General features: G+C 41.3%; 1 protein-coding gene across 1 annotated transcript; it reads right to left on the reverse strand.

Annotated features, from left to right (window-relative positions):
* Positions 1 to 484: 484 nt before the first annotated feature.
* LOC124674178 (symplekin-like) lies at positions 485 to 10,500 on the reverse strand. The gene is made up of 27 exons (XM_047210215.1): positions 10,295 to 10,500; positions 9,626 to 9,785; positions 9,442 to 9,537; positions 9,243 to 9,357; positions 8,998 to 9,160; positions 8,726 to 8,897; positions 8,429 to 8,575; positions 7,819 to 8,259; positions 7,132 to 7,743; positions 6,871 to 6,939; positions 5,914 to 6,030; positions 5,591 to 5,836; positions 5,044 to 5,091; positions 4,816 to 4,959; positions 4,402 to 4,479; positions 4,252 to 4,314; positions 4,044 to 4,151; positions 3,821 to 3,901; positions 3,652 to 3,699; positions 3,212 to 3,286; positions 2,809 to 2,904; positions 2,636 to 2,716; positions 2,468 to 2,539; positions 1,695 to 1,739; positions 1,526 to 1,609; positions 1,032 to 1,135; positions 485 to 948 (listed from the first exon to the last, which is right to left on the reverse strand). The coding sequence occupies exons 1-27, from the start codon at positions 10,483 to 10,485 to the stop codon at positions 771 to 773; spliced, it is 3,834 nt and encodes a 1,277-aa protein (XP_047066171.1). The 5' UTR covers positions 10,486 to 10,500; the 3' UTR covers positions 485 to 770.
* Between the last annotated feature and the right edge of the window lie 488 nt (positions 10,501 to 10,988).

Genomic DNA, 10,988 nt, shown 5'->3' on the forward strand with positions numbered 1-10,988 from the left:
GCTCGTCTAGCTAGCCGAGGTGGGACTAAACGTTTCAGCTCTATAATACGTCGGTTCCACACGCGCTGCCCAGCTTCGCTTAGCGCTAACGGGCCTTCTTTCTCGCGCTGCCGGCCCGTGTGTCGACCGAGGCCTGCTAAGCCCAGGGTTTTGCAATAGAGCCTTCTTGGCCCAAAACTCGTAGCACGATTCTCTCGCTTGCTCCCATTTTGGCTAGGTTTGGAACTTTGTATGGTGGTGGCTTGAGTTCTCAAATCTTTGTTTCATGTCCAAGTACATTTCATCTCGTTTTACAGTGACCCGTTAAGAGATGATCATATTTCTGGAGCACACGCTATCCAACGCAGCATTGACATGAAAATCGACTAAACAGACCGTTTCTGAGCTTGATATTAAGTTATTCAAGCAAACACGACACTGTAACACACAGGATTATAAAGCTGTTAAATTCTGCCTAGTAAGAAGGATCCTTGGTCACGAGTCATAATAAAGGCAGCAGCCTGACCACCATCCATCACACATGTTTACTTTGTCCAAATTCATACAAAGCCACCAGTCTAGTGCTCGGAAATATATGCTACAAAAATACAAATACATAACAGGGCTGGCTGACCAACAACTCTCTCCTATCACTATATAATTTTTAATTTAAGGTAAATGTTTTGTACATCGGGCTGCCCAAAATCGTGCAGCAACCAAGTCATGCTTCGACAAATTCGCTCTGACATGCCATCTTCTCCAGCAGGTGAACACGGGTACCGGGGAGATGTTTAACTTGCAGCAGATGATTCCTGAGTTACTTCCGTCGTAGTATCTGCAGCAGAGCTGCTGGTTTCGGCCGCCTGGTTTTGGCTGCTTTGTGCCTGGCTGCTCTGTGCCTGGCTGCTCTGTGCCTCAGGTGCAGGTTGCTGCTGGTCTTCAGCAAGACCCAAAACCACCAAGCTAGACCTGCACAAGAAGGCACAAGCTCTGGTCAGATCCAGCCCCACGCAGTTGAAATGGTTAGAGCTGCAAAGAACGAAGCAACAAACCTCGGAAGAGTGGATCGCACGTTTGGCTGGCTGGCGTGCTCGACCAAGGGCGCCTTGAGTACAGGATTCTTATTCAAGGCATTTTCAAGTTGTGGAGCTGGTAACTGACAAGATGAGTGCCATGTTATGGGAAATCTTGATACATGATGGATTTTTTTTTGAATCGGAATAAATATGGAATTTGGCATGGGAATGATAAAATAAAAGATGGACCCGCAGCCAAAGCCTTCAACTATTGCCATGTTACCTTTTCTGTTTCTAGAACTATTAGATCCAAAATAGTTGGCTGTGGCACTAAATATAAGCTTATGATGTAAAAAACAATATAAGGTGGCAAGTTGTAAGAACTATCAGGTGACAACCTATACATGCTTTCTTTTTTCCGTCTAAGTAATATAAGCCAAAGCTCCTCTCGTTCACTAAAAAGAACTACAAAGAGATATTTTTTGCACTGGAAAGAACACAGAAATTCCACGAGAGAGGAGTGACCGAACCTGCAGTAACACACCATATGACTGAGGTTTCGTCAGGATAGCACACTTCAGGAATCCTACCCATAACTTTGGATATTTCCATATCTGCCATCACAACATGATGATTGAAGTTTCAGAAAAATGAAAAGGCACTGTAACTGAATTCCTGTTCAATATAAAAGTTAAGAACCTGCTTGCTAACAAGGCGTGACATGATCTCCATCACAAAATCCACCTGGAAGAAAATCTCACCATCAGCTTATAATATCAACAAATAAACAAAGCTGAGAACAGTTGAATTCATCATGATAACCATTCATTAATACTAATGTTCAATTTGACCAAAAATGAATAAGATTCATATTAGCACATTAGCAATGATGGTCTTAACTCCCCATTCTCCTCGGGAGAGACGAAGGGATAATACATAGTGCTAATCCAACAGGTCATAAAATCAGTACCAATTATTACTCACTTATGAAGTATGTAAGCGAAACAAATCATTGCCGTGTGTTTCACAGTAGAATCAGGTGCCTCTGTACATACATACAGTCATGCACCAAAAATTAAGAGCGAGATGCCGTAAGTTGAACAACTGATGTTAAATTGCCATGTAGCTCAAAAAATATCATGGATGTACGGTTCCAATAAATCAGGTGCATGCAGCAAAACTGGGACTGAGAGGCAAGAAATGCATTCCACTATAATCAGGTGCATGCAGAAAAAGTGAGAGGAAGGGCAAGTTCCCTACACAGCATGAACTGCCTAGATTCTATAACAGCATGAACCATGCGTGTCAATTGAATTAACAGCATGTCATCCTTGTCGTACCAGCAAATATCTAACAAAGTAAGACTAACACGCAGATATCTACATTTCATGCTAGGAAGTCTCTCGCAAACTAGGTCACAGCATGAGTTTCATGAGCCATAGCCACCCAATAGAGTTACAGAAATAGCTTACCAATGCAGGAAATGCACCTATCGCTTGCATAACAGTTCGCATGAACAACAAAGGAAGGGGAATCTGTTCAACCTGTGGGAAAACAAAGAGTTTGAGCAAAAAGCCAACAGATCATCATATCATATGACAGATACAATTTATAACGTGATACTATTCAGAAATAGATACCAATTGATTTAGTGCTTTTGCCAAAACTTGCTGAGTGAATATTGTCCTTTGCTCGAAGCAAGCAGCACATGCATCTATGACCTACAGTAAGTTAATATAAATTATCACCCCATCAGTGCATTGAATTAACTCGCCAAGTGATGTGCAGTGTAACAAATGGAAAACTAACAGACCTTTTTCAGCGGTATCCCTTCTTTTTCGGGATCTATTACATGAATCGCAATCAAAATTTCTGATGGATCAAGAGAAGGGCCATGTTGTGGTGATCCCTGCAATAGGTGGAAAGTTATTGTGCATGCACATGCTAGGAAATATATCTTTGATTAAAATGAAAAGTGAAACATAACTAAGTTACTCGAGAATTAAAAGTCCAAGAGTGAGCCAGAAATAAGTCTTTCATAAGAAAACCTAGACGGTTTGAAGTTTTAGATGACGTATGCAACAAACATACCAGCCCAGATATGAACCAATACTAGTTCATTTCAAATCACAATTAATGAGCCAACATAATTGTTTCAAATCATATCCAAGGAAGAAAAGATAGCCTGCACATATTCATAGAAGAGAAAATCTAACCTGCAGGATTCGAGAAAGGGCAACTTGAAACTTATCCAGAGGAAGGTTAACAATATTGGGAAACACGGACATAACCTGAGAAAAAGCACAATGAAGAATAACTAACGTGAGATGAAATACAGAATACAAATGATACATCAGCAGCAATGCCTACAGAATATATGTGGTATCTGGACTACAATGCTTAACTTTTTGCTCCACATGTCAGTTACTGTCAAAGTTCATAACCGCTGGTTCACAAAAATCCAATACCCAGGCTGAGCTCAATTTAAATTGAATATAATGTGAGCAGTTCAGCTACCATGCGCAGACTAATCAAGCCAGCTGCTCATTAAGTATAACCACCGTATAAATTCTAGAGCAACATGAAATACAGTAATTTGATGCGTACTGCCAGTTATTTTGTATCTTAAAAATTCTAAGAGTGCAGGAGAGAAAACCTCATCTTTTGGCAGATGAGCCATGACTGGAAAGAGAAACTCGACATCCTGCAAAATGAAGTCAATAGTTTGTAAATTAGATTATTCAGGCAGGATACAATCTGATAATATAAATAATAAATGTCAGGAAGAACTTGAAGTTTAGCTCAGGTACAGAGAAATGGAGAACCTTCGTTTTTGAATAGAGGTTCTTCACGGAGGAAATCATATCTTGAGATGGCACTACTCCATCAGTGAGAGTCTGTACAACCTGCATGGCAATGTAATATCTTTGGATTATACAAATGAATTCAAATGAAAGAAATTCACTGATCAAGATATATTTTCAAGCGCTCTTTCAGATACACGTGAAAGAAGAACTTTGACCATTCAAAGAAAAGCTGAAGTTGCACCTGCATGAGGAGCTCCCGACTGTCAGCTGGCGCATCTGAGATGATCCCAAGAAGGTCAGCAGAGGATCGTATCGTGCGGATCAGAATGGGTACTTGTTTGTGAACTGCCTGGAAAACGTATTATGTTACAAAAGAGCCATGATCAATTGAATAAGAACAAACATAATATCTGATCTATTGGCATGGCAGGAAATGTTGGATGCAAGACCTGTTTGGCAGCCTGTGGTAGACTGCCGTATATTGTAAATACACGCTGGAGAAGGGAATGTTTCTGGCAGTAAGATGCAATCCGCATGCTGTTAGTACTTAGTATAATTCAGAAAACCATACGAAGGGTTGCGGAGCAATAACCACTTACCTTGGTGCACAAAGCAAAATAGAGTGACATCAAAGTTTGAGCATCTGCCACCGAGGACAAATTTTCTAAACCACCATCCTTCAAAAAACACGAAGTCCACCAAATCAGAAAAGGTAGACCATACTTGGATTTGAAAGGAATGGAAAAGATGAAAGTTTCGATGCTAAGAGTACGTTCCAAGCCAATATGCAATTAAGACACCAGCATATCCTACTAAAAATACTTGCAGTTCTTTTCATTTACAGCAGTGAATTGGTTTATAATTATTTCTCTGTTTTCCACAGTTTTTCTTGAGATTATTTGCTGAATTTAAAATGAAATACAAGGCAATACTATTTAAGAATCATCTAAAGCCACGGTTATTTCAAATAGCAGCAGAGGCGCGTGTGAAAGAAATTAGAGCATGAACCATACCTGGTGAGCTTCGGGCGTAACCATTTCAGAAGCTGATGCAGATTCAGCCACTGGAATCACTTCCAGGACTGAATTAAGTTTTTCATTTGCAAACTCTTCAATCCTTTTGGAAATGCTTGCCACGGGAAATAACTTATTTGCTACCTGTATATTACGAAATAAAAAACTGAAGTGAACAAAATCACATAAGTGCACCTTTCTTACAAGCAGTAACGATTAAGGGATTACCAAACGTATTGCCTTCATGCGGACCTCATCTAGACGATTGATTGAACTCTGTAATAAACATGCTACTTAGTGACAATAAAAAAACAGGGAATAACCTCAGGCAGAAAAGTTGTACTAGATCATAAAATCAAAGCACAAACGATGACCAATGTTGAAGTTTTATCAACTGTCATTACATGTTCAGAATATAATCTAAAGCTCATGTAAGTGAAAGGGAAATATAACTGATCAACCACTACTCATATTTTAAGTGTTCAACCATGCTAAGAAAAACAGGTAAGACTGATTTAGTGCTTCACAATTCTATTCATACATGTGAAAACATTAAAACTAAAACTCATGGCATTTTTGCTCTCTTTTGCGCTCTACCACCGGATCAAAAGTCAAAATAGATAACTCTCACACTACAACTGACAGATGTCCCAGACATGCCATTGTCAGTTCGCGACCAAACAGACAGATTATACAGTGTAACTATATAGTTAAGCAAGCATATCGTATATGCTGAAACATAGATCAATGACATATCATGGTGTCCCTAAAGCACCTGCAAAGCAATCTCCAGACATCTGTCCCGGTTTGAAGGTCTTAACATGATCAGGTTCCAGACAGCACTTAGACCTTGAGTTACCCTATCACCACTCTGAAGATCCTTGTCCTGCTTCTCATTATTTCCAGGAGAGCATAGATCCTCTAGCAGCTTTAATACACCTTCTGGTAAGTATGGTATCTCACAGAGCAATTTGCCAAGTGATTTGTCTGAAGCCGGAAACATATCACGGAGATTTTCGGCCTAGGCAGAAAGAGAATTGGTTTAGCCATGTTATAAAGAAAAGGTAGCTTTGATACCAAAGTTTTAAGGAGACATACTATTGTCAGAACAAATGATTCATAAACTGATGTTGCGGTTCTAGATGAAAGAAAGTCCACATCCTGTTCTGCCTCACGATACAACCTGTTCAGAACGCACAGTGTCAACTCGTGTCCCTGCTCAAGCAAAGATGAGTTAGATATCATTGGAGGAAGCATAGTGAGTGAAACCACATTAGTAACCACAAAGTTGCACCAAACATACACTGTGGAAACATATTCATATAAAGATATAGTAATCATCTCTACCAGTCTACGTAACCTTGCTACATGAAATCACATAACACACGCATAATAGGTCAACAATACATAGATGAACAAGAATGGTGACATGCTCATTCACTACTTCACTTATTCAACCACCGGGTCGCTGGTTTGGACAACAGATCATAGACATAGTATGAATACCAAAAATAAAAAAAGCTATCGCAAGTGATGGTGACAAATATATTTATTTTGTTTTCTTTTGGCAGTCATTGTTCTGGGGGTTTGCTTTTCCTCTATTATAATTCCCCTGGTGTTTGTTATGTCCAATCCTCGGAGGTCAGACAGGGCATCTTGACCGTTCAGTTCAGATTGGGATGATGGATTCATAGATATCGGGTTTATTTGAATAATATCTGGCCAAAGGACGTGGGTCAGTTTTTGGGTGCGGGGGGAGGGCACCATCTGCGAGTGGTTCGGCTTTTTCCTAAGCAAAGGACGGATAGGAGAATTGTAGAGGAAATTGAGTTTAAATTTCCAGAAACCAGCCCTTTTGAAAATCAGAAATCAAAGTGGTTGCTCCTAGGACACACATTCTATGTAAATGCGTAGCAATATTAAACTTGGCTGGATGGTGGTTGAACCTGATACCGTCCGAGTTTTTTCAGGTTAAATCGCTAACCATCCAGTTCAGTCCTAGTTCCTAAGAGAACTCTTACAGAAAACCATTTATATGATGTTGACACATCTTACCTCATTATTTACATAATCAGATAGCACATGCTTCTGGAGAAGCGCCCAAGGGTCCAACTCCAAAGGAAACTGCACCAGCAAGTAACATATCCAATAATACAGTATAAGAGAAACTAGAGCATAACTAACAATTTACTGTTTCTGAGGGAACCTGAGTTTGGGTATCTACATAGCCAAAAAAAAAAATGCTCCATACAAAGAACCGTTAACCAAAGTTCAAGCCAAAGAATGATACTTGACAGGGGGGATGGTGATCAATACCTCAACACCCAAGTGAGAAAGCAATGGAAGCCGAGCTTTTGAACCACCAGATTCTTCCTGCTTATCTCTCGCAAGAATGCGCAGAAACGCTTCTTTTTGAAGGAGATCTTTAGCCTCATCAGTTAGATCGACATTAGTCACAACCAACTTTGGAAGAACATGCTGTGAAGTAAGGGCATTCATAGATGAAAATTGTGACTGGCTTCCTTCAATAGTAGAAGAACTTGGACTGCGAGTTTCGGAAGATTGAGCCAAACTGACACCAACTGAAGAATTGTCAGCAGGCAATGAACTCATAAAACTGCCAGAATGTTCTTGGGTTCCCTGAGGTTCTGTAGAAGCATGGGAAGTTTCTGATGATTCCTGAACCTCAATCGATAACTCAGCGGCATCTGCACCGGGTACTTTAACATCTACTGTTTCTATATCTAATGAAACAGCTGAACTGTTAAATGGAACTGCTGAACTGTTACTGTTCTCTTCCTTCGGCGTTTTTAATGTGGTAAGAACAGGAGAACTGACAAGAACTGGTGTGGTGTCACCAGCAGCAGATGTCACTGGAGCAGATTCCTCAGGTGGAGGCACTTCATCTTTATCAGTTTCACCTATTGTCTGGAATAGAATATTCAATACACACAAAGAAAAAAGAAATATAACAAAATAAGCAGGGATAACTAGAGAAACTACCTTCCATAGGGACTCTAACAGAGGAAAGCGACCTGGAGCAATAGAGGACTGGCTACTTGAAGGAGGTTGTTGTTGATCTACAGGATGAGAAACTGGCAAGTGTTGCATGTTAACCATTACCACCTCCGCTAATAAGTCAGCAGCGATACTAGATGACAGGATTTGTAGTGATACAGCAGCTCTGTCGCCTTGCGCAGCTAATGGAGCAAACATACTAATTAATTGATATACAGCTTCAGAGTTCCCAGTTCTTGCAGGGACATGCTGATTAGATGATGAACCAACAGAGGCTGCCTCCATATTTCTCTTATTTGTCTCCTCACTATGTTCTTGAGCATCATGTGACTGTCTGGCTCTTTTACTAGAATGACCATCATCTTCTAGAATATTATTCATGTCATCACCCAGATTTCGTTTGTTACTGTTGTCAGTGCTCGTCTCCTGTCAAGGAAATATATTTGTTTCAAAACACTTTAGATTGGACTACTACTTGGAGAAAGAACAGTTAGGAAGGTTGGAAATTTTCCTACTTTCACTCCGTTTCTTCAATTGTTGTTCTTAAAAAAAAGGGTGCAGAAGAGAGATGAAACTTGGATATGGAGGTACATACTGTGAGAGGCAATGATTCAGCCCTGTTTGAAGTGTCCCCAATACTCCTAGCAGCATTTGCGGTATGTTCTGTCGAATCGTTCGCAGTATGATCTACTGAATCCCCCTGGTTTATAATATTTTGAGCTTCTAACAAGCGAGCCCGCCACTGCAAAATGATAACCTCAAATTAGTAAGAATACACCTGGAGCAGAGACTGAAAACATAAGCGCATTGACCCATGTCAGATTAAACACTAAGAAAAAAAAAATATCAAGTTGAGTTCCTTGACAAAGCCGCAAAAGGCTAAAAGAAATACCGGCTCAGCACTTGAATGTGTACATTTCAGGCATGCATCAATGGCACTCTTCAAAGCATGGAATGCGCCTGGAACTTGCGTTTTAATAATGGTATTTGCTGGGTCCAAAGAAAGTAAAACTGGAAGTATGCGCCCATAAAAGGAAGGCCTTCTTTGAGCAATAGCTGAGAGGCTGGGGGAAGTTTATGTTAGAAGGTGACATGTGTTCCAAAGATGATACAAACTGCCGTACACAGGAAAAATATAATGAAATGAAAACGGACGAGGCTAACCTGCTAACAAAGACAATGATCATCGAAGTGCTGAGTGATCTTATTTTAGGAGACTTAAGTTGTTCTAGCAACAGTCCAAGGCTCTGGCTGGCTTCCATGGCTAGATCACCAACATTGAGTAAAGGATGACCTCCCCTTAACCACGCTATATTGAATCCCATATCTATGAAGGAATAACAGATGATCATGCCATAAATCAAACGAAAAAGCAGTTAATTTTGTATAAAGCACAACATATGTTCTACCTTCTGTAGCTTGGTTTGGTGGATCTGATGCGATATCAGGATCTGGGGTGTGCATGAGAACTGTTTTCTGAACAAACTTAACAGCCAGCAACCGGACTCCTTCATTGCTAGTAGGCTGACATGGAGATACCCCAGATGTAAGAAACTGTAAGCTGGGGGGATGCAGTTCAGTGGTTGCAAAACAAGGACATTAGCTTACCTGAAATGCCATGAGCGACACCGCCGATTTAAGCTTGAGCATCCATTCCCATGACACTTTGAGCGAATCATCAATCCCGCCGCTCGCGAACAAACCCTGGATTCAGAACCAGCAGATCGCAACATGAGCCAACGTCTACATACACACAGGCAACTCAAAGAGGTGCTACTATCAGCATTATTACCTGGATAACTAGCTGTTGTAGTACTTTGGCAAACAAGTCTGTTCCTGTTTTAACAGCCTGCCTCGCAACTGCAGGTGTTTCGTCATTCAGAAGATCCAGCAGGGAGGGCATCACGTCGGGTATATACGCCGTGTGCTTTGACCCGACCTCGCCAATCATCCTGTGTCAGGGGCCGGTGAAACGCAAATGGAGTCAAAATACTAGCCAATGTCATCATGTGCTGCAACATATCACATAATAATATCATAACAGAAGGAATTTCCATTGCCCATAGAAGGGTGTCGTATATTTGATTTTGCTGACCTTCAGAGAGTGCTCACTCATGTACATAACAAGCCATGTGAGACTAGCACTAGTGATCATCTACAGCACTTCTAGAGTAGCTGGTGTTGCAACTACTAGCTTCCATGTCAACACACAAAAACATAGCATTTGTGTACATCGCCCAGACCGAGTCATCGTCTACGGTGTCAAATCCTCTAAGCTATTTTTTTTTGTTTTCATATTTGGTACGAGCTCAAATTGCAGAGCGAATTGGCACGAAGGTTAAGTGACAGACGAAACTGATTAGTGGAACAGACACTGAAGCGCAGCAATCGAGCGACTTAACCACCAAATGGGCAAGGTCCAACCGGCGAACCAAACAAGAGCAGGAGCAGGAGCACTCACTCGGCAACGATCTTGCGCACGGGGCCGGCCTCGTCGGCGCGGAGGTCGGCGAGGCGGGGGACGAGCTCGTGGAGAGGCGCCCGGCGGAGCTGGCGCACCTGCCGCAGGCGCAGCCCCATCTCTCCAGCGGAGGTAGCGTCCGGCCGGGGGAGGCCGTGCGGGAGGAAGGCCGGCGGGAGGGCGACCGCCATCGTACGGAGACGGACGGAACCCTAGCTCCGGCGATCCCCGACGACGCGCGTCCGTCCTGGAGTGGTTTCTCCCCCTACTAAACCTTTTTTTTTGTCTTTCTAGATTAATTAATTGTTCGGTCGGCCCTTTGTGGCCTTAACGATCCAGGCTAGAGCGTAAACGGGTCTGGGCTCCATCTCCATGGGCCGAACGCCAAAGGCATTGGAGTCCGTTCCAATCGTTTTTGAACGCGACTACCAATGATCTCGTTTTTTAAATAAATTAAAAATTATATTTTTAAGTTTCAAATAATTATGAAAAAATCTACACATAGACAATAGTGTATCCTACGAACGTGTAAAATATAAATTTTAAATACGTTATATTTTAAGCTACACAAAAATGACAAAAGTGCAGATCGTAGTCATTTTGAAATCTCCAAAAACATGTCAGATTTTGTTATTTTTGTCTAGCATAAAGTAAAAAGAATTTTGGGTTAAGATTTTTCATGATTGTGAGTATA

This window comes from Lolium rigidum, chromosome 7 (genome assembly GCF_022539505.1).
Source record: "Lolium rigidum isolate FL_2022 chromosome 7, APGP_CSIRO_Lrig_0.1, whole genome shotgun sequence".
Classification (NCBI taxonomy): Eukaryota; Viridiplantae; Streptophyta; class Magnoliopsida; order Poales; family Poaceae; genus Lolium; species Lolium rigidum.

Excerpts from the sequence above, each read along its gene's own strand:
- LOC124674178 (XM_047210215.1), bottom strand. The coding sequence starts at position 10,485 with ATGGCGGTCGCCCTCCCGCCGGCCTTCCTCCCGCACGGCCTCCCCCGG. Across the intron at positions 9,786-10,294 it reads GTGCGCAAGATCGTTGCCGA|GATGATTGGCGAGGTCGGGT; the intron begins GTGAGTGCTCCT and ends CCCCTGACACAG. Across the intron at positions 4,960-5,043 it reads GCATGAAGGCAATACGTTTG|GTAGCAAATAAGTTATTTCC; the intron begins GTAATCCCTTAA and ends CGTAATATACAG.